We start from the raw sequence: 23,854 nt of genomic DNA on the forward strand, positions 1-23,854 counted from the left end.
TGGGTCGCTCGCTTCCCAGGCCTTGCCTCACAACCCCTGCTGCTTGCCTGCCCTCACAACATCAGAGTGTTCCCTTGCGAGTGGCTTTTTCCTCCCATGAGCTCAAATGCAGTATTTCTGGGATTCTGAGAAAGTGGGGGTGGGAAGTGCCCTCCTCCATTTTATCTTCTGAGGCAGCCTCCTGAAGGGGAACCATGTTGGGAGCCCAGCATGCAGAAGGGGTGCATCGTTGTCCATGTCAGAAGATTTTGGGGCTCCCTCTGAAACGACCGGCCTTCCTTCCCCTCCATCTCCTCCCTCCAACAGCTTGGCCTTTCTGCTCCTCTCTTTGGCCGTCTCCACAGAACTGCCACCTTGAGCCAACTGGCGGTTTGGTTTCAGCCTCCTTGGCCTCCTCCTTGCTCAGGGCTCAGGGCGTGCGGTGGCCCCAGGTGCCCATCCCCAGGACCTGGCGGAGGCACCTCTTGTGGTTGTGGGTCAGAGTGGCCTCCGCTGTGTTTTGGGAGTCTTCCCCCATCTGACAGAAGAAGCAGGATCATCTTTGGGAAACCATACCTCATAGGACCACAAGAAAGGGAAGAAAAGAGTGATGAGTGTAAGTACTAAATTATTACACATTAATGTAATTTTAATAAAATTTCAAGCCTTGGAGGTAAGGACCTCTGGGCATGTGCAGACTGCATATTTGTTAGTGAGTGCCAACTGCTGAAATCAAGGGATTGGTACTTGCTTCCCCCCCACCCCCCCCGTGATCGAATATCCAAGAGTCTCCCCCCCCCCCCCATTCACCCAAAATTTCCTTTCCTCCTGAGCCTGTTTTTTCTCCAGCTTGGACCCACGTCCCACCCCCAGCGTTTTCACTCTTTGGTAGCTGACGACCTTTTGAAGAGAGGCCTGAAGTTGGACTTACTTCCAGCTAATTCCAAGTGGGCGCCTGAAACCAAGACATGGGTTTTATGAATGTGTCATTCCACACAGGCTTTGATCAGAGATACCTTATGATCTGCCATTAAGTTTCCTTATGCTGCCAATATAGAATCTATGCTATAGACAACATTGGAGGTTGTCCAACCTGAGGCAGCCATTTTAGGCCCTCATAAAAGGGCAGGAAATGGGGGATGAAATCTAGCCTCTGCCCCAGTCAAAGCTGCCCAACAGGGCTATCACGAGGGAAAGGGGGCCAGTGGGCTCCTCCCCACTTTTCCAGGTTTCTCTTCCATGTATGAATATTTGATTGAACATGCCACAATATTTTTGTCTGGCCTTGAATATTTCCTTTTCCATGGCATCTGCCTGCCTCCCCAACTGGACTCAGGCAGTTCACTTCCCTGACTCCCTGAATGCCCGTCCATAGCCACAACCAGACCCACTGGCATCCGGGGTGAGTGCACACTGGCATCCAGAGCGCCAGGTCCTTTGGAGCATCTCACAAGGGCACTGGCTCTGCATCCCCTCTGGCCCGACGATGTGCCTGGCCTCTGGTCCTCCTCCTGCCAAGACTCACCTGGTCCTGGTTCTTAGCAGAATTAACCACCCCTCAACCCCCACCCTTGAAACGGATGGGGCTGCAACCCCTCTGCATCCTGTTTTCTTTTTCTTGATGTGACCAGAGATGTGTGGAGGAGAGAAGGAGGGTTCAAGAGGCTGGCAAAAGCATTTTCCCTCTTCACAACTTATGTTGGAATCCTAAGGAGGAGTTCATACTTACAGAGGAAAGGAAACATGGCCATGAATGTGGCACTCCTGCCACTCCTGATTTTTTCAATATCATGGTCTTTCAATAGTGCTTGTTACATCCCCTGTAACCTCAGTGAAAGCCAATGAGAAGGTCCATTTCTGCTGTTTTTCCTTCTCCTCCTTCAGAATTCATTCAATTACATTAAGCAGTTAGCTAGTTTTTGGTGGTAAAATTGTCTCAAATGTTGCCTGGCATTAGCAGCAACTATGCCATGCAACTTTGAGACAGAGCCTGAGGAAGATGGATTAATATCGAAAGCTAGCCAACAACTTAAGTTTTCCAGTGATGCAACGACAGTATTGAATGCTTATGACAGAATCACTTCTCCCGAAAGAGAAAATGATCTTGGGCACGGAGCCACTGAAGGCAGAAGCAACCACCACTTTTATGTGCCCGAGGCAGGTCCCTTAAGCACAGAAGTGTGTCGTCCTTGCTCTGTGGACAAACTCGACCTGAGATAGAACCTCTGGCCTGCTTACAAGACAATCAACCACAGACTGTGCGCTTCCTTAGACAGCACAACAGACTGGCTAGGTAGGCCGTCTCTATGTAGTAGCAATTAGTGACCTTTCCAGTCGCCACTGGAATTAGGCGCAATCCTGCTGTTCAAGAGATAAGCCCTTTGTTGAATAATTGTTTTATTAGAAAAATTAAGTTGTTCCATTAAAATACAGTTGCAGCCTTAAAAACATAACGCATAATCATATCCAAGCAATGACCATGATTCAAATCAAGAGACTATTCTTAGGTTAAAATAATAAGAACTAAACTAACCTAAGTAATCATCTTGACAAACATGCTACATCTTAGCATTCCTAGAGAAGCTGGGCTAATCCTCCCTCCGCTTCTCTTTCAAAAAGACAAAATTATTTGTCCTCCAATCCCATCCCATCCTGTCCCATCACACACACAAAACAACCATTTTTTCAACATGTCTCTGGACCACCTCCTTTCTGACACTTCCAAGCTGTCAACCAATTAGGATTGTGAGGACATAACACAGTTCTCCTCCCCTATCTCACATGAGAACTGCAGGTGTCTTATCTCATTCCCAATTAAGAGGAATGTGGTGTTTGGTCTTCTCCTTGATCTTCTCCAATCTTGCTTCTTATCTTGGGGCCAGGCAGAGCAAATTTGTAACAAGAATCCCATTAAACTTTCAGTGGCTTATATCCAAACTATACAGTAAACCTAACAGACTCCATCTTTGTATGACTACAAGTCCCAGTTGTCTTCTAATTCCTTACAGCTTCTGCATTTGTATTGGTTTTGTTTGTTTTTTGAGGGTCCACACAGCCTTTTACTGATTCCCCCCCCCCCCCCAATTTTATTGTCATTGAATGGTACAATTGCCTTTTCGGCCTGGTTTCCTGATGCATTTGAAGCATTCTTTATTATTATACTCGTCAAAGATGGCTGTCACATGTTTAAGATGTAAAAGTGTTTAAATGTTAGAGAAAGATAAATAACAGGAAAGTTGCCAACCGCATGATTCACGATGTGAAAACCTGAAAACAATGTACCACTAGATGGAACTATAGGACAATAACTGTTGAAGACATGCGCTTGGCTATCTAGCTAGCCACTGAAACACTCCGTTGACAGGATGCTGTTACATGTCATCAAGTTGCCTTTGACTAGATGGTGACCCTATGAATGAATGATATGCAGAATGTCTTGTCCTCCTTGAATTTGCAAGACCTGACGGAGGGAGAAAATGACAGGGCCTGTTGGAGGTCAGTGATCAATAGAGTTGGAATAAGTTGGAAACAGCTTGATGGTTTCTAACAACTAACCTCTCCTCAGATCCAAAGCCACATTCAAAATAATAGTTGTAATCATGCCTGTAGTAACATTTGAGCTTGCTGTTTTGAAGTGCATGCCTACATTGCTTTTGCAATTACTTTTATTATTTAGAAAATAAGAGGAAAAACATCCAACCAAGCCATCTAATAATGAGGAACACACACACTGAAAGTTCACCAGAAAAAAACCCTATCCCCACTTGCATTTGTTGATTAGGTCATATATGTTCCATTCTGTTCCAGGAAGAATATGTACAGTACTGTATATGGAAGTCTATAAGAATCAGGACTTGTGTATGCATAAATCCTATTTACATACAACTTGAGATATTTAAGAGGAAGTTTCTCCATCCATCAGAATACCATTCTATTGTTCTTGGTCACACTCGTGTCATGAGAAAGCATACAGCATATTTATTAGTATGAGGAAAATATATGAATTACCTTTCCTGAACTCAGATATTCAGCCTAGAATGAGACAAGAAGTCACAATAATTTCCTCGTGCTTAGGGCTCTTGCATTTATTTTTCTCAGGGTTAGGGGAGACTGTCTTAACAAGACTGGGGATGTTGTGGCAAAGGATAAGAGAAACCTGAAAGGGGAAAAAAAGAGAAAGCCATGGATACTACTATACATCTTTTTCTGAGAATACAGATAGATGATTTCTGACAAGCAGGAAAAGGGCTGCTGTCTCTTAAAGAAGGAAAGGACTTTGGGAAAGGGAGGGAGAAAAGCAGATCCCCTCCCATTTTGTTTTTGTGAAGCTCGGAGTACCACAAGGGACACTCCACATAGGGGACCGTCCACCTCTTCGGCTGAGGACTTTGAGAGACAACTGCCCACCCTAGAGAAAAACCTGAAAGGACTGGGCCTGGATGAAGAGGAAGAGCAAAGGAAGAAGGAGCCACCACTACAGGGCCCTGTTTTGGTGGGAAAGGAAAGGGGGTTCAAAGGAGAGGAGGAGGCGGGAAGGGTTGGCAGTTGGAGATAGAAGAAGGAAAGGGTTGTTGGGTAGAGGAAGAGGAAGACGAAAGGAAAAAGGACTGGGAGGAAATAGTACTGGGAGACCCCTGGACAGGGGAGGTGATGGAGTTTCAGCTCCCTTGGGAGTATGCTGAGAAGGGAGGAGAAAGACCTAGAAGAAGCCAAATTTTTATGTTCGATCTTGGACGTGACAAGAACCTCTCCAGCCCAAGCAGTTACAGCTGAACTTGGAATTTCATCAGTAATAGATATATGCCACTTTAGGATACTTAATGGTTGGATTAATTTAGCTCAAATGCATGACTCTAGGCTCCCTCAATGAGCAAATGATTATGCCCTCTTAAACATTTTGGTTCTCAAATTTTTCGAAATGACTCACAAACTATGGTTATAGGATTGAAGCTGTCAGTGCTCTTGACTGCAATATGAAAAACGTTTTTAAACAAAGGGTTTTAGATATTAGAGCTCAGGTGGACCTGAGCCTCTGTAAATTCTATGAAATGTCTGGCTGGAGTTAAAGCTCAGTTTCAGAAAGAAAAATATTTGTGCTTTAGGATGAAAAGAGACTTGCGTGTGGCCTTTACACAACTCCGTTTTGAACCAATGGATACCATGATGCAAAGGGATCGTTTTTTGGGGGCATACCACTGTGGGGATGATAAAGTAAAAGATCTTGCCCATTATTTGCTGCCCTGTCCGTTATATGCTAATATTAGGAAACATTACAGTGGTGCCTCGCTTAATGAGCGCACCGTTTAATGACAAATCCGCACAGCGATTCATTTTTTGTGATTGTTTTTACGATCACATTGCGATGTTTTATATGGCAAAACATCGCGTTGCGATGATCGGTAAGCATTTCGCTTACCAATTATCGCATTGCGATGTTTTTAGAACAGCTGATCGGCGGTTCCAAAATGGCCGCCGCATCAACAAAATGGCCACCCGCAGCGTTTTCGTGCCCTGCCCTCGCATATCGAGGCGGCGAAAATGGCGGCCGGATGGGAAATCTTCGCTTACTAGTGAGTTTTCCCCACAGTTTAATGAGTTCCTGTGGGGTTTTTCGTTTCAGATAGCGATGTTTCCGGATAGCAACGTTAATCCTGGAACGGATTAACGTCGCTATGCGGGGCACCACTGTACTTTGCTCTGCTCTTTAATAGGACGAGGACATGATAGGATGAGAGAAAAACAGACTCCTTCTTCTGCGGATCCAGCACATTCCTAACACAAGAGGGTTGCTCTCTTTGTGATCAAGACTGCCTCCCTTCGAGGGGAAGAGGATAAAAAGAAATGTGTTGTGTTTTTTAATTGTACAGCAGAGTTATACAAAGATATTAAACTGAGGCCTTGCGGGATTAACAGCAATCTCGAACCTTGCCAGGGTCTCAATCCATCACATTTTTATGGAAGAATTCTACGGACCCTTTCATCCATCATTCATCCTGTAAAATAACAACATTGTCGAATTCTATAAACTGTCAGAAAACTGGCTGTTACATGAAAAAAGTAAATTGGATCACATGAATCTCCTATATATCCACCAGTTACTCAGCATATCAATCAGGTTCTCCATCAAAGATAAAACAGAGCTCCCAGCCTGGGGGGGCGGGGTGGGGAAGCTGTTGGGCCTCCAGATGTTCTTAGACTACAATTCCCAGAAGCCTTCACTACCACCTCTGCTGGTCAGGATTTCTGGGAGTTGAAGTCCAACAACATCTGGAGCCCCAAGGTTGGAGACCTCTGCTCTAATCTACACAACTCGAAGGAGAGAAGAGGGGAAACCTAGAACTAGGAAGGGAAAGAGAGATGCTCCACTCCTCGGAGCTACTCCAAGAGAGTCAATCTTTCCCTGACAAGAAGATGGGGGGGGGCTGTTCCTATAATCCACCCACCCATCCCCACCTCCTTTCTTTTCTGCAGGTTCCTCCCCTCTCCTCTCCCCTTCCCTTCCTTCACGATAAACCTTTGGGTTGGAGGGGGGAACCTAGAGCTACGAAGGAGGAGAGAGGAGCGCCTCCCTTTTTATGGCTTTTCTCTAAACAAGAACCGGAAGTGGTGAGAGGGCGCTTCTGTCTCTTGCCGTCTCTATGGTCTCCAGGGAGGGCGCGTCCCGAGGAGCCTCCTTGGGAGTTTCCCGCTTCAGGACCTGCAAGAAAGTGAGCCATGGGCGGGTTTGCAAAATATTGCGGGGGGGGGGGGGGGAGATAAAAAAAGGAAGGCAAAATCACGCTTCCCTCCCCCCGAGTTGAGAGGGGGGGTCTTCTCCCTGCCTTCCGGATTGCAAATCGACCCTCTCTCCCCTTTGTGGTCTCCATGGCACATGGTCTCCGGAATTGCACAGTGTGACCAAAGGCCATGTCACTCATGTAATTCATATTCATGAGCTGATCTGCATGAACCTATGAGAGGACTGGGAAGATATGGATGCAGTGACAGTTTTTACTTCCTTGGGATCCATGATCACTGCAGATGGAGACAGCAGCCCCGAAATTAAAAGACGCTTGCTTCTTGGGAGGAAAGCGATGACAAACTTTAACAGCATCTTAAAAAGCAGAGACATCACCTTGCCAACAAAGGTCCGAATAGTCAAAGCTATGGTTTTTCCTGTCATATGGAAGTGAGAGCTGGACGATAAAGAAAGCATTGTTGTTGTTGTCCGACTTTTCATGACCCCATGGACCAGAGCACGCCAGGCCCTCCTGTCTTCCGCTGCCTCCCGGAGCTGAGCCAAATTCATGTTGGTCGCTTCGATGGTACATCCAACCATCTCATCCTCTGTCGTCCCCTTCTCCTCTTGCCTTCACACTTTCCCAACATCAGGATCTTTTCCAGGGAATCTTCTCATGAGATGGCCAAAGTATTGGAGCCTCAGCTTCAGGATCTGTCCTTCCAGTGAACACTCAGGCTTGGTTTCCTTCAGAATGGATAGGTTTGTTCTCCTTGCAGTCCAGGGGACTCTCAAGAGCCTCCTCCAGCACCACAATTCAAAAGCATCAATTCTTCGGCGGTCAGCTTTCTTTATGGTCCAGCTCTCACTTCTGTACATCACTACAGGAAAAACCATAGCTTTGACTATGTGGACTTTTGTTGGCAATGTGATGTCTCTGCTTTTTAAGATGCTGTCAAGATTTGTCATCGCTTTCCTCCCAAGAAGCAGGCGTCTTTTAATTTCGTGGCTGCTTTCTCCATCTGCAGTGATCATGGAGCCCAGGAAAATAAAATCTGTCACTGCCTCCATGTCTTCCCCTTCTACGTATTTCCCAGGAGGTGATGGGACCAGTGACCATGATCTTAGTTTTTTTGATGTTGAGTTTAAGACCGTTTTTTGCACTCTCCTCTTTCACCCTCATTACAAGGTTCCTTAATTCCTCCTCACTTTCTGCTATCAAAGTGGTATCATCTGCATATCTGAGGTTGTTGATATTTCTTCAGGCAATCTTAATTCCAGTTTGGGATTCCTCCAGTCCGGCCTTTCGCATGATGTATTCTGCATATGTTAAATAAGCATGGAGACAATATACAGCCGTGTCGTACTCCTTTCCCAATTTTGAACCAATCAGTGTTTCCGTATCCAGTTCTAACTGTTGCTTCCTGTCCCATGTATAGATTTCTCAGGAGATAGATAAGGTGGTCAGGCACTCCCATTTCTTTAAGGACTTTCCATAGTTTGCTGTGGTCCACACAGTCAAAGGCTTTTGCATAGTCAATGAAGCAGAAGTAGATGTTTTTCTGGAACTCTCTGGCTTTCTCCATAATCCAGCGCATGTTAGCAATTTGGTCTCTAGTTCCTCTGCCCCTTCGAAACCCAGCTTGTACTTCTGGGAGTTCTCGGTCCACATACTGTTGAAGCCTACCTTGTAGGATTTTGAGCATAACCTTACTAGCGTGGGAGATGAGTGCAATTGTATGGTAGTTGGAGCATTCTTTGGCACTGCCCTTCTTTGGGATTGGGATGTAGACTGATCCTTTCCAGTCTTCTGGCCACTGCTGAGTTTTCCAAACTTGCTGGCATATTGAATGTAGCACCTTAACAGCATCATCTTTCAAGATTTTAAATAGTTCCACTGGAATGCCGTCACCTCCACTGGCCTTGTTGTTAGCCAGGCTTTCTAAGGCCCACTTGACTTCGCTCTCCAGGATGTCTGGCTCAAGATCAGCAACCACACTATCTGGGTTGTCCGGGATATCCAAATCTTTCTGGTATAGTTCCTCTGTGTATTCTTGCCACCTCTTCTAGATGTCTTCTGCTTCTGTGAGGTCTCTCCCATTTTTCTCCTTTATCATGTTCATCTTTGCACAAAATGTTCCTTTAATATCTCCAATTTTCTTGAACAGATCTCTGGTTTTTCCTTTTCTATTCTTTTCCTCTATTTCTTTGCATTGTTTGTTTAAGAAGGCCCTCTTGTCTCTCTTTGCTATTATTTGGAAGTCTGCATTCAATTTTCTGTAACTTTCCCTGTCTCCCTTGCATTTTGTTTCCCTTCTCTGCTATTTGTAAGGCCTCGTTGGATAGCCACTTTGCTTTCTTGCATTTCCTTTTCTTTGGAATGGTTTTTGTTGCTGCCTCCTGTACAATGTTACGAGCCTCTATCCAAAGTTCTTAAGGCAGTCTGTCCACCAAATCCAGTTCCTTAAATCTGTTCTTCACTTCCACTGTGTATTCATAAGGGATTTGGTTTAGATTATACCTGACTAGCCCAGTGTTTTTTCCTACTCACTTCAGTTTAAACTTACATTTTGCTATGAGCAGCTGATGATCAGAGCCACAATCAGCTCTAAGTCTTGTTTTTGCTGACTGTATTGAGCTTCTCCATCTTTGGCTGCAGAGAATATAATCAATCTGATTACGATATTGCCCATCTGGTGATTTCCATGCGTAGAGTCGCCTCTTGTGTTGTTGGAAAAGGGTGTTTGTGATGACCAGCTTGTTCTCTTGACAAAACTCTATTAGCCTTTGCCCTGCTTCGTTTTGAACTCCGAGGCCAAACTTCCCTGTTGTTCCTTTTATCTCTCAACTCCCTACTTTAGCATTCCAATCCCCTAGAATGATAAGAACATCTTTCTTTGGTGTCAGTTCTAAAAGGTGTTGTAAGTCTTCATAGAATTGTTCGATTTCAGTCTCCTCAGCATTGGTGGTTGGTGCATAAACTTGGATTATTGTGATGTTGAAAGGTCTGCCTTGGATTCGTATTGACATCATTCTATCATTTTTGAGATTATATCCCATTACAGCTTTTCCCACTCTTTTGTTGACTATGAGGGCTACTCCATTCCTTCTACGGGATTCTTGCCCGCAATAGTAGGTATGATAATCATCTGAACTGAATTCACCCATACCTGTCCATTTTAGTTCACTGACACTCAGGATGTCAATGTTTATTCTTGCCATCTCCTGTTTGATCACATCCAGCTTTCCAAGGTTAATAGATCTTACATTTCAGGTTCCTATGCAGTATTCTTCTTTGCAGCATTGGACTTTCCTTTCACTTCCAGGCACATCCACAGCTGAGCGTCCTTTAGGCTTTGGGCCAACCACTTCATTAGCTCTGGAGCTACTTGTACTTGTTCTCCACTCTTCCTCAGTAGCATGTTGGACGCCTTCCGACCTGAGGGGCCCATCTTCCAGTGTCATATCTTTTAGCCTTTTGTTTCTGATCATGGGGTTTTCTTCATGGATTGCTGCCTTGTCATGGCAAAGGGGCTTGAGTAATTCAGAGAAATTATGGGCTATGCCGTGCAGGGACATCCAGGATGGACAGGTCATAGTGGAGAGTTCCGACTAAACACAATCCACCTGGAGCAGGAACTGGCAAGCCACTCCAGTATCTTTGCCAAGAAAACCCCATGATCAGAAAGAAAGCATACCGCCGAAGAATTGATGCTTTTGAATTGTGGTGCTGGAGGAGTCTCTTGAGAGTCCCCTGGACTGCAAGGAGAACAAACCTATCAATTTTGAAGGAAATCAACCCTGAGTGCTGTCTGGAAGGACAGATCCTGAAGCTGAGGCTCCAGTACTTTGGCCATCTCATAAGAGAAGAATACTTGGAAAAGACCTTGATGTTAGGAAAGTATGACGGCAAGAGGAGAAGGGCACGACAGAGGATGAGATGGCTGGACAGTGTCTGTGATGCAACCAACATGAATTTGACACAACTACGGGAGGCAGTGGAAGATAGGAGGGCCTGGCGTGCTCTGGTCCATGGGGTCACAAAGAGTCGGACACGACTAAATGGCTAAATGACGATGATGAGAGGACTGGAGAGGCAGAGTCAGCAGCTACATGTGGTTTGGCGGGAGAAGAAGGAGTCAGAGAGAGAGATGGTTAGGAAAATAGGTAGAGAAGATGGTAATGATATAGCAAGAGAAAAGAAGAATGTACTGAGAGGACTGTTGATTTGCTTATATATGTGTATCTGAGAAACTTCTGTGATAATTCAATCTGCTTCACTTCAATAAATAAGTTATGTTTCTGTTTACAAGACAAGTGTTCACACAAACGTCATTTATATTGTGGATTGAAGTAATCCACTGGTGGTAGCGAGAAGAGAAAGTGATGTGAGCCTTTGTGAGGGGAAAAAACAAATAGGGGCTACAAGGGTGGATGCCACACACATCTTTCCTTCCGAGTCTCCTAGTTGGGGATGCTGGGGGTGGCGAAGGGGGTAGGTCAGAGATTCCCTCCAAAAAGCAGGGAGACCCCCCCGATGTCCCCTACCAGCAAGGCACTCTGTGTGTGTGTGTGTGTGTGTGTGTGTGTGTGTGTGTGTGTGTGTGTGTGTGTGTGTATGTGTATGTGTGTGTGTGTTTGGTGCATGCATGGGGGGGCTCAACCGGGTTTTCCTCTGAGGAAACCCCCCCAACTTTCTCCTGAATCCTGCAGGCATCGGTGGCTGTCAAGAAAAGGAATGAGAGGAAGGAACTTGGCTCTCCCCCTCCCTCTTCCCCCCACCCGGGGTTCCCCCAAAGTCCAGGCCCCCATTTCTGAAAAAGTGGGAAAAGGGGTTTTTAAGGCTCCAATGCCCTGGGGTGGAAGAGGAGGAGCTTGGCAGAAGGAAGAGGAGGAAGAGGAAGGTGTGTGTGTGGGGGGGGAACCGAGAGAGAGAGAGATTGGCAGGAGGGTTGCCAGAAAGGGGGCTCAGCAGAGAAAGTGGAAATTCCAGCTTGTGAGGCAGGAGATACGAAACATTGGGGGGGGGGTGAGGGAAGGACTTGGCTGGAAGAGAAGGACCTTGTTGGTCATGGAGGCTGATAGAAGAAGAAGAAGAAGAAGAAGAAGAAGAAGAAGAAGAAGAAGAAGAAGAAGAAGAAGAAGAAGAAGAAGAAGAAGAAGAAGAAGAAGAAGAAGAAGAAGAAGACAACGACAACGACAACGACAACGACAACAACGACCAGGAGGGAGAATCTGGCAGAGTTTGGATAAATTGTTCTTTTCTTTTAATACACTGCTGCCCATCTAGCCAAAGGCCACTCTGGATGTCTTAAAACATGTGGTGGTGGTGGGAGGGACAGGAGAAGGAAGGAAATCTTCAAAGCTAGAAAGATCTGAAGAAGGAAGGAGTGGGGGGTTTAGCTGGGAGGGAGGGGGCCAAGGCAGGCAACTTTCCAGAGAGAGAGAGAGAGACTGACCTTTTCGGATTGTTCAGGAGGTTTTCCTTCCGTGGCTCTTTTAAGGGGGGGGGTCCAGGAGAGAGGAGGACAAAAAAATTAAAAATGCAAAGGGGAACGGAAATCCACTTAATGGAGGCTGCCCCCTTTATCACTTCCTAACAACTGGTGGCAGCCTCTGTGAAGCAACACCAGGAAATCCAAATGGAGCATCTCTTCCCGAATTTCTCCTCAAGAGGCAGAACAAAAACAGATTCTTTTTTGTGAAACCGTAGATTTCAACTGCAATGGGATGCAAATTAAAGAAGTGCCGTCTGAGCTTGTCAATTCCCCTTTCTGAATTGGGAGTGTGGACCCTGCCTCTTCTGTCCCAGCCTGTAGGCGAGAATATTTTGACCCTTTTTCTCGTGGTTTCCTCTTTCAGCTGCTGGTGTTCTTTCAGGAGCTGACTTCGTATTTCCTCAGAGGAAAATGGGATCTTCTGCATCAAGGCTAGAGAGCTCCGCACACAGATGTCCTCCTTGAGATTTCTGGGAGTAAGAAGGTCTCTCCAGGTAAGGGATTATGGCCTCCTGGGGATGGAGAGTGTGAAGGAGGTTTCTTGTTGCTTCCTGCTAGGGCGCAGCTATTTAGCAGAATAACAAACTTAGAAGTAGCCTAGATCGACTTGATGTTGAATCCCAATTTGTCACTATCCTTCTTGAAGTACGGTGTCCAGAACTGGACACAGTACTCAAGGTGAGGCCTCACCCGTGCCAAATAGAGGGATTTGGAGATGGATTGCTTCCTAAATTCATCTCTTGTAAGGGACGTGGTGATTGTGGTTCTTCCCCAAGCCCCAGAAGCTCAAGAAGGGATGAAAAGCAGAGAAGAAAATGAAAGCTACAAACTTTTTGGGGTGTGGGTCATTTTGTTTTTAATTGTCCTCCTCTGTTGTTATTATTGTTGTTGTTTAGTCAAGTCATGTCCAATTCTTCATGAGCCCATGGACCAGAGCATGCAAGGCCCTCCTGTCTTCCACTGCCTCCTGGAGCTGGGTTAAATTCATATTGGTTGCTTCGATGACACTGTCCAACCATCTCGTCCTCTTTCATCCCCTGCTCCTCTTGCCTTCAGTCTTTCCCAACATCAGGGTCTTTTCCAGAGAGTCTTCTCTTCTCATGAGATGGCCAAAGTACTGGAGCCTCAGCTTCAGGATTTGTCCTTCCAGTGAGCACTCAGGGTTGATTTCCTTCAGAACGGATAGGTTTGATCTCCTTGCAGTCCAGGGGACTCTGAAGAGTCTCCTCCAGCACCACAATACAAAAGCATCAATTCTTTGGTGGTCAGCCTTCTTTATGGTCCAGCTCTCACTTCCATACATCACTACAGGAAAAACCATAGCTTTGACTATGCAAACCATTGTCGGAAAGGTGATTTTCTGCTTTTTAAGATGCTGTCAAGGTTTCTCATCGCTTTCCTCCCAAGAAGCAGGCGTCTTTTAATTTTGCGGTTTCTGTCACATTCTGCTTTTATCATGGAGCCCAACAAGATGCTGTCTTAGTTTTGATAATTAGTTTTTTTGATGTTTAGCTTCAGACCATTTTTTGCACTCTCCTCTTTCACCCTCATTAAGAGATTCCTTAATTCCTCCTCACTTTCTGCCATCAGAGTGGTATCATCTGCATATCTGAGGTTGCTGATATTTCTTCCGGCAAACTTAATTGAGTGTAGAGAATTTGAGAACAAAGGTCAACCTAGAAAAAAATACCTCACCCAAACATACCTCACCTTCTGCCTCAGCTGCTTCTTCAATAAAAGGGCTTAGTGCTTCTGCTCACCCCCATGTAAAGCTGAAACCCCGCCCCCTCAAACCATGTGGTCAGGGAGAACAAAGGTCAGCCTAGAAAAAAAATACCTCACCAAAATGTCTACCTCAAACACCTCACCTTCTGCCTTAGCTGCTTCTTCAAGAAGCAAGGTGTTTTTTTTTTAATTTATACATGTGAAATTTCATATTTTTGCATTCCTCCCTGCCTGTCCCGTGGATAGTGGAGGATTTGAGGATGTTTCAGTGTTAGTTTTGCTAGCAAGGACTAATATTAAACCTGAACATTTATTTTATTCAATCTCAGTCAAGTGTTTCCAGGCCTTTTCCATAATATTTCCTGACACCGTGGTGCCCCGCATAGCGACATTAATCCATTCCGGATTAATCGTCGCTATGTGGAAACATCGCTAAACGGAACGGGGAAACCCAACATCGTTTAATGCGTTCCAAATGGGCACAAAACTCACCGTTCAGCGATGTTCCTCCATAGCGGCAGCCATTTCCGGGCCCTCGGTAAGCGACGGCAGGGCCCGAAAATGGCGGCTGCCATTTTAGGACCGCTGATCAGCTGTGTGAAAATGGGGCCTTTAAAGCCCCCATTTTCACACAGCCGGCCCTCCCCCGAGGCCGCTCCAAAGCGCTGGCCGGCATTTTCGTGGCCAGCGCTTCGGAACGGCGGCGGGGGAGGGCTCCCTTGCGGCCGCTCCGAAGTGCTGGCTGCGAAAATGCCGGCCAGCGCTTCGGAACTGGGAGGCAGGGCAGGGCCTGGGTGTTCCCGACGGCCCTCCTCCCAGCCCCTCACCACTGTTGCCGCCGCCGCCGGGCTTTGGAAGCGGCTTCCGAAGCCCAGCAGCAGCAGTGGAGACGGAGGTGAGGGGCCGGGAGGAGGGCCTCCGGTAACACCCGGGCCTTTCCCTCCTGGCTCTGCCCGAGCCACCCCTCACCCGTCTCCGCCGCCACTGCTGGGCTTCGGAAGCCGCTTCCGAAGCCCAGCAACGGTGGCGGAGACGGGGGTGAGGGGTGGCTCGGGCAGAGCCAGGAGGGAGCGAGCCACCCCTCACCCCCGTCTCCGCCACCGTTGCTGGGCTTCAGCAGCGGGGCGGAGACGGGGATGAGGGGTGGCTCGGGCGGTGCAGGCTTCGGAGCTACCGCCAGGGAAACTTGCCCCATGGTAGCTCCGAAGCCTTTGCACCCCGGCCGGGTGGTGCAGGCTTCGGAGCCACCGCCGGGAGAAGCCTCCCCGCGGTGGCTCCGAAGCCTTTCACCCCCAGCCAGGCGGAGCAGGCTTCGGAGCCACCGCCAGGAGAAGCCTCCCCGCTGTGGCTCCAAAGCCTTTCCCCCCCAGCCAGGCGGTGCAGGCTTCGGAGCCACCGCCGGGAGAAGCCTCCCCGCGGTAGCTCCGAAGCCTTTCCCCCCCCCCCGGCTGGGCGATGCAGGCTTCGGAGCCACAGCCGGGAGAAACCTCCCCATGGTAGCTCCGAAGCGCCCACTGGCTAGCTGGGGGAAAATGGGTCCTATGGGGAAAAATCGTAAAGCAATTTTTCCCCGTAGGAAACATCGTAATGCGATTGCTTTTACGATCGCAAAATCCGCATCGTTATGTGGATTTGTCGTTAAATGGGGCACTCGTTATACGAGGCACCACTGTACATTTTCATTTCTACTTGGAAACAAAGTCATTCAGCCCTCATTTATTGATCTTTATACATCAGTGTGAAGCTGAAATATTTCATATCTGCTTTCCTATTGCCATCTTGGAGACTAAGATTGTTATAACATAGAAATGGTCAGGAAAGTTAATTCCATTTTTGCAATATTTTAACAATTAAAATGTTTGAAGTTCAGTAAGCAAAGGGTTTCCACAGTCCAGAAATCAAAAGTAATTAAGTCACAAGAATCTTTTCATTTTCCTTTTGCTGTTCCTTGCTGCAGCTCTGGGGTTTGTCCCTTCCTCCTGACAGTCAAAGAGAAAGCCCATAACTTTGCTTCAGCCCAAATGAGAGTCCTTTCTGTGCTGTGCTCCCTGTCTCCCCTCCCCCTTTCAGGTAACAAACGAAAGAAACAATATTCTATCTGGCCAGCTCTTCTGTAACCGAAAAGAAGCATATGGGAAAAAAGAAGCGAAAATAAATACCGAAAAGGAGAAAAAAAGCAGTAAGAAAGGGAGACAACAAGAGGGAAAAGGAAATTTCCAGCTTCTCCAGAGTCTAAGGTTTAAGGTATCCTCACTGTAAGAAAAAGCCATGAAAAACGAGGAAGAAGAAAGGATTCCATCTGCAGAAAAACATTCAAGTGTACCTCATATACCAGTATACATGAGAGAGCTCACCAAGGAAATGAAAAATGAATATATTACACATAAAAAAATCATGAGTGGAGAGGAATATAATTGCAGGCCATGTGGAATGAGCTCCAGCCACAGCAGTGACCTCAGTTCACATGAAAACACACACACAAGGGAGAAACCATACAAATGCATGGAGTGTGGAAAGAGCTTCACTCACAGTGGTAGCCTTAATAAACATCAAAGAAAACACAGAGGGGAAAAACCACATAAATGCTTCGAATGTGGAAAGAACTTCAGTAACAGTCGTAGCCTTAATAAACATAAAAAAATACACACAGGGGAAAAACCATTTAAATGCATGGAATGTGGAAAGAGCTTCATTTGGAGTGATAGCCTTAATGCACATCGAAACACACACACAGGGGAAAAACCATATCAGTGCTTGGAATGTGGAAAGAACTTCTCTCACATTGCTTACCTTAAATCACATCAAAAAACACACACAGGGGAGAAACCATATAAATGCATGGAATGTGGAAAGAGCTTCAGTCAGAGTGCTCACCTTAAGGCACATCAAAAAACACACACAGGGGAGAAACCATATAAATGCATGGAGTGTGGAAAGAGCTTCAGTCGCAGTGGTAGTCTTAATTCACACAAAAAAACACACACAGGGGAGAAACCATATGAATGTTTGGAATGTGGAAAGAGCTTCATTCAGAGTGATAGCCTTAATGCACATAAAAAAACACACACAGGGGAGAAACCATATAAATGTATGGAATGTGGAAAGAGCTTCACTCAAAGAGGTACCCTCAGTTCACATAAAAAAACACACACAGGGGAGAAACCATATCAATGCTTGGAATGTGGAAAGAGCTTCACTCACAGCAGTACCCTCAGTTCACATAAAAAAACACACACAGGGGAGAAACCATATAAATGCATGGAATGTGGAAAGAGCTTCCGTTGCAGTGGTCACCTTAAATCACATCACAAAATACATACAGGGGAGAAAACATATAAATGCATGGAATGTGGAAAGAGCTTCAGTCAGAGTGCTCACCTTAAATCACATCAAAAAACACACACACGGGAGAAACCATATAAATGCATGGAATGTGGAAAGAGCTTCATTTGGAGTGATAGCCTTAATGCACATCAAAAAACACACACAGGGGAGAAACCATATAAGTGCTTGGAATGTGGAAAGAGCTTCAGTCGCAATGGTCACCTTAATGCCCATGAAAAAACACACTGGGGAAAAGCCTCATAAATACATGTAATGAGGAGAGAGCTTCAGTCACAGTAATAACCTTAATTCACATTTAAAAAACTCACAAGGAAAAAACCATAACCCCCACCCCCAAATTTAGGAGAAATTACCTTGTTTCATATCAGAGAAGAAACATGGAATAAAAAGCATAAGCTGCTTCCAACATTCAGTAAGACCGATCACCTTATTAAATATGAAGAACAGAACTCTTTTCTTTCAATCTTTGGAAGTTGCTGGTGTCTTCCAACATGGAATGTTGGAAGGCATTGGGTAAATGAAAAATACCTTTTTTATCAAGGGAATAACATGAGAGAGACTCTCTCAATCCATTTATGAGATTGGGTACTACACACCAACCACCCCATTGAATTTGTAGCTTTGCGCATGGCAAAGTTTTATTTCAGTTCAACTCTCACTACAACTCCACATTCTGCAGGCTGAGGTACACAACAGGATTTTGAGCTGTGAATGGGTGAATCACCTACCTGAGTGATAAGAAGGCAAGAAGGAGTAGAGCTAGTACTAAAGCTGAGATGCAGAGATCGTTTGAAGAAAATCATCTAAAATTTGTCCCTCATCCCTTTGCAGGTGGTATTAAAACAATATAATCAGTGCTGTTCACTTTACCTATTAGTGGATTGAATGATGTGGCTGCTCAGTGTACCCATGAGGTGTAAGTTTATTTTGAAGTCTTATGTAGTTTTAATTACTGAATGGGTTTTTAATAATTTTTTTACCCTTTAAAGTGGCATTTTTTGTAGTTTTTAATATAACTTCTTTTAACATTTTGAGCCACCTTGTTCTCTTGAGCAGAGTAGTCAAGAGAGGTCAGGAGGAGAAAGCATTCTACCAAGAGATGGAGCAAATTGAGTCGCAGAGAGATAAATGTGAAAGGAGACATCTGAAGAGCTGATGTGCGTCAATTAAGTTTCCATGTGTGTTGTTGTTTTGTTCTGTCATGTCAGTTCAGACATTTCAACCTTAACAGGCCTTTGGGGTAAGACATCCAATGGGTTTCTTAGGCTGAGTGGAGATTTAACTCTTGCATAAAGGTAAAGGTAAAGGTTCCCCTTGATTTTTTGTCCAGTTGTGTTCAACTCTAGGGGGCGGTGCTCATCCCCGTTTCCAAGCCATAGAGCCAGCGCTTGTCCAAAGACAATCTCCTGTGGTCACATGGCCAGTGCGACTTAGACACGGAACGCTGTTACCGAGGTGGTCCCTATTTATCTACTCGCATTTGCATGCTTTCGAACTGCTAGGTTGGTGAGGAGCTGGGACAAAGCGACGGGAGCTCACTCCGTCGCGTGGATTCGATCTTACGACTGCTGGTCTTCTGACCCTGCAGCACAGGCTTCTGCGGTTTATCCCGCAACGCCACCACGTCCCTTTAACTCCTGCATAGTGGGGGGAAATAAGGGTTTCATGAAATGTTTACTTGGAGCAGTGGGGAGGGGATGTCAGAAATGCAATGATTAAGGAATTGGTGGGGAGGAAAAGTGGTTTTAAGATTTATTAAAAAGTATGATTGAAAAAGTTCCCACTTTCTGAATAATTCCACTGTGTGGTAGAAGTACTTCATTCAGTGTGTACCTGTTATTTTGAGAAAGGCTGAATTAAAATGTAGTGTGAAATGTCTACATCTAATGAATGAGAGAGAACACTCAGTTTGTGAGAGAGAACATTGAGTTTGAAATTTAACTAAAATTGTGCTTTAAAGCAGCTATTCTTAACCTTTTTGAAGCCATGGCTATAAGGACAAGGGACGTGGTGGCACTGCAGACTAAGCCGCAGAAGCCTTTGTGTGCTGCAGGGTCAGAAGACCAGCAGTCATAAGATCGAATCCACGCGACGGAGTGAGCTCCCGTCGCTTTGTCCCAGCTCCTCACCAACCTAGCAGTTCGAAAGCATGCAAATGTGAGTAGATAAATAGGTACCACCTCAGTGGGAAGGTAAACAGCATTCCGTGTAAAGCCGCGCTGGCCATGTGACCACGGAAGATTGTCTCTGGACAAAATGCTGGCTCTGTGGCTTAGAAACAGGGATGAGCACCGCCCCCTAGAGTCCGACACAACTGATCAAATGTCAAGGGGAACCTTTACCTTATAAGGACAATATTGAAGGAATATAGATTGAATCAGGACTTGTTAAACACTGTGCTACATGGGTTGCTTATCATTACTTGTTTTTTGCGTTGTGGTGTCTTCTTAGTTGCTCCTTCAAAATCTATATGTTTTTAAGTATTGAAACCATTCATGTGGGTATTTTCATGTACAATATTGGCTACTATCATAATATTGTTCTCATAGTATATAATGTTCTCAAAATCTTTTAATAAAATACCTAATAAAAGCAATTCTGGTTTCCTATCTATATAATTTTGATGCGATTTAACCAGCCAACTTTGTATTTTATTCCAATAATAACTAAATAGTTTCCTAACACATAGTAGATGTTATCTAAAACATTTTATACAAAATTTCTTTTTATAATTGTTCAGCCATTCCTATCTCCATTCTAAGGCTTCTGGTGTTGATTCTTTTTCCTTTCTCAATTCTGGATCTGGCAGTAGTTCTCTAATTTTCAAATTTGGAAAGTCTCTCAACAACCCGCGTGTTTTCTCATATGTGTACTCATCCTTTTTCATATCTCTTTCCTCCTCCTTCCCTCTCCTTCTCTTTCACGTGTACTCCAGACTCTCTTCTTTTCATTATCTTTTATATCCTCTTCTCATACTGGTATAATTAACTCCTCCTCTTTTTCTCTATCTCCCTCCTCTACTAGACAGATTTCAACTTTCCCTCCTCCCTCTTTTGATTCCATTCCTTCCCTTTCTTCTACAATCATTTCCTTCCATTCTATTATCTCTCTCTTATCTCTCTCTCACGCTGCGACGTCTCTGTTTGTGAGGACGGCTCATTCTGTTCTTTCTCTCTTTTTTCTGTCTCACCTTCTCACCTCTTCCTTATGTCTAGCTTCAGTTTACCTTAAGAAACACCATATTATGTCTTTACCCTGATTAGTGATCCCTTATTTCAATTTAATTCCCTTTTCTAATATATAAGATATGTTCGGTCACAATTTGAGAAGTTATGTATATACATGCTTTCAACTTCGAAGTCCACCTTAATATTTTTCCTTTTCATCTTTCTAAGTAAAGATCAAAATATTTCAGCTTTAGGTTCAGAACAAAAGAGAGATAATAGTTTGAATGTTTTGATTTGGTAACAGACAAAAATGATTCAATAACTCCAGAATGCCCAGAGAGATTTGGTATAGTCCAAGTCAAGTTATATAGAGAAACATTAAAACAGCCTCATAATAGACATTAGCAGATGGTGGTACCAAATAAATACAAGGGAAAGATTTTGCATATGGCTCACAGTAGTGCATTTGGAAGACATCTAGGAATAACTAGAAAAACTCAGATAGTAACACAAATTTTTATTGGCCAAGATTGGTCAGCAAGTAAACCGATTTCATAAAACATGTGCCGTATGCCAGTGACTGGAAGTTGGGAGAGACCATCAGCAAGTCAATTTTAAACACTAGGGGTTGATATTGTGGGTCCCTCTCAATTTACCATGTTGGGAGGAAAATGAGGACCCTATATTTAACCCAGAAGAAGTGAATTTTGATAACTCATTAACACAAGTATGGAAAAAAAAGAAGTAATTAAAATGTTAACTAAATATAAGGAAGAGCTGAAGGTGTAGAACATAGGAGAAACACAGGGGAAGGCTGCCCCTTTTAGGATTACAGGGGAATATGCTGATAAAATAACTAAAGAGTTAAAGAATGTTTTAAGAATAGGCACTATAGTGGGTAACGCCAATAGTGCTAGTAGACAAACTGGAGAATACAGTAAGATTTTGCATGGATTATAGGAAGTTGAACCAGCGGTGACACAAGCGGATGCATGTCCAATGCCAAGACCTGATGATTTATTAAAGAGAGAACAGGAAAAGACAGCTATATCTCTAGACTGAAGTAGAAAGCATTCTTAATTGGCCCATAGTGATATCCAAGAAGAAAATAAGATCATTTTTAGGGTTGGCAGTTTACTATAGAAGAAAGAAACTACAGATCAGGGAAAAACATTTATCAACCACAGAAAAAGAGTGTTTAACCAATGTTTGGGCAATTAATAAATTGAAACCATAACTATGGGGATGAAAATTCACTTTGTGCACAGATCATTCACCTTTGGTCTGGTTACATCTTCTCAAAAGTATGAACAGCAAATTATTGAGATGGTTGTTATTGTTGCAAGATTTTCATTTTGTGATTCCGAGCATGAAACGAAAGGACCGTAGCTGATGCTTTTTCCAGGAGACCAGAAGATGAAAGATAAAGGGGAAATTTTGTTTATGTAAATGTAATGTTAAGATAGAGTTATGTTAGAGAATGTAAACGTAACTTAATAAAATATAATCAAGCAATGGTAAGGTAAGATACATTAATGTTCTGGAAAGTTATGTTGTATTATGAAATGAGTTGCTTGATAAGTATTGTTGAAGAATAGAGTAATCTATAACATATAATTGAAATTATGTAATATGAAAAAAATAGTAAAGGTATTGCATATTATGATTTTACTTGAGATGCATGGAAGTGAACTGAATTAAGGGTTCACGACCCCGAGAAAGAAGTTAAGGGGAATAGAAATTGTGGCAGTTCCCTAGCAGTGATGAAGTTTATCAAGCAATACCAAACTTTTTCATGATTGGTGATGGATGACTGAGATGAGGACTAATCAGAAAGCATCAACGGAAGATATGAGAGTAAGAAGAGGAGAGAAAATGAGTTATTTTGAGCAGTTGGTTTGATGATTCGTTAGATTTAAATGACTGTATAACTAAGATGTGTATAATGTATCAGTAACTGAGAAGTGCTATGAAGATATTCAAATTGTAACATATTAATTTATGAACATCTGCCTGCAACAGAAGATTCGTTCTGAAAATAAACTGTAACCATACACATGAGTCCTGTTTGTGAGACCAAATTCCTGTTAATAAAAGTACGATTTGATTCATTTGAAAACTCCATTTAGTTTTCATTGTATTAGGCTGTAGGCAAGCCCAGAGAAAGGAAAAGACAGATTAAAGTGGGTTAGGCAGGCTGGGCCAGTCAAAGTCATTTCCCACAATTTCTGCCTCTTAAAAGTGTGGCTCATGTCCAGTCAGGCCTCTGATGTATCGATAAATGTTAGTGTTAGGTCCACGTTTTCCCATATCGAAGCTCCAGTATAAGTTAAACGTTCTGATGTCCACTTATCACTCAGATATGTGATTTCATAATTCACTGAACCACATCTTTCTTTCTTTCTTTCTTTCTTTCTTTCTTTCTTTATTTATTTATTTATTTATTTATTTATTTATTTTATGCCCCACGTATCGTAAATAACCTAGGAGTTGTGCAAGCTGTTGTGAAAGTTGTGCTGAAGTGAAAGTTGTAACCAGGATGCAGTTTCATGGGCACAGTTGCAATTTCAGTTGTTTCATTGGTGTGTGGTTTTCATGTGGATTGTTGTGTGAACAAAACATATACTTAATGGCACAGCTGGTTGTACAGTGAGGCACATGGACTGCTTGGACATGCCATACCATGTCCAGCAGGATTTCAAACACTTTTAACTTAAGACAATGGTTCCAGACACAAGGTTCTTCTCCTATCTAATTTTAAATGACTAAAAGAGATCTTCACAAAGATGTTCTATTTGTGTTCTCCGAAGAAAAAGGCAGCTCTCGAACAAAATATCTTATCTTTCCTATCCAGAGTTTCGCCTTCCTTGGGATATGAAAGGGAATGGAACACAGTAGCTTTTCTAGCAAACGCCTACCCAAACCCCTACACCTACACATTCTCTCTGATTCTGTTCTTTGAGGTCAAATAGAGTTCTCTGTTATTGTGTTATTATTGTTGTTTGTTGTTGTAAACTACCCAGAGTGGCCCTGGCAGCCAGATGGGTGAGTGAGAGAAAGAAAGACAGACAGACAGACAGACTTTTTTTTTTCCTTGAAGAGAATGCTTCACCACATTCCACTTATTTAAACATTAGCCTTTTCCACCCAACTGAGTTAAACACTCACCCCTTTCAATACAGTTTCCACTAGAGCTCTTTCTACATCCCATGCAGCTTCTATAGTTTCATCTCTGGGTGCCCTCCTTCATGCAGAGCAAGATCCCTGCAGTTGGAGAAGATACATCCAGATGCAATGAATTCATCGGATTCCTCTCCAATGTCAGTCCTTTGAGGGGAACTAAGGGTGCTGCCCGTTCACGGATTGCTGCCTTGTCATGGCAAAGGGGTTGCCTTGTCATGGCCATCTCACGAGAAGAGAAA

General features: G+C 44.1%; 2 protein-coding genes across 3 annotated transcripts in view; both read left to right on the forward strand.

Annotated features, from left to right (window-relative positions):
• Positions 1–298: 298 nt before the first annotated feature.
• Positions 299–23,854, forward strand: part of LOC110070414 (zinc finger protein RFP) — a 61,070-nt gene continuing 37,514 nt past the window's right edge. Inside the window, exon 1 of the mRNA XM_072988735.2 lies at positions 299–595. The gene's annotated coding sequence lies outside the window, so the exon portion shown is untranslated. The remainder of the gene's footprint in view (positions 596–23,854) is intronic.
• On the forward strand, positions 6,579–18,629 carry LOC140704059 (uncharacterized). 2 transcript variants are annotated; one of them, XM_078388609.1, is made up of 3 exons: positions 6,579–6,686; positions 12,560–12,689; positions 15,991–18,629. In XM_078388609.1, the coding sequence occupies exon 3, from the start codon at positions 16,189–16,191 to the stop codon at positions 17,506–17,508; it is 1,320 nt and encodes a 439-aa protein (XP_078244735.1). In that variant the 5' UTR covers positions 6,579–6,686; positions 12,560–12,689; positions 15,991–16,188; the 3' UTR covers positions 17,509–18,629. The 2 variants fall into 2 exon arrangements, with proteins under 2 accessions (XP_078244735.1, XP_078244736.1); XM_078388610.1 differs by lacking the exon at positions 6,579–6,686 and adding an exon at positions 10,685–11,940.

The sequence above is a fragment of the Pogona vitticeps genome, chromosome 2, assembly GCF_051106095.1.
Source record: "Pogona vitticeps strain Pit_001003342236 chromosome 2, PviZW2.1, whole genome shotgun sequence".
Taxonomy (NCBI): Eukaryota; Metazoa; Chordata; class Lepidosauria; order Squamata; family Agamidae; genus Pogona; species Pogona vitticeps.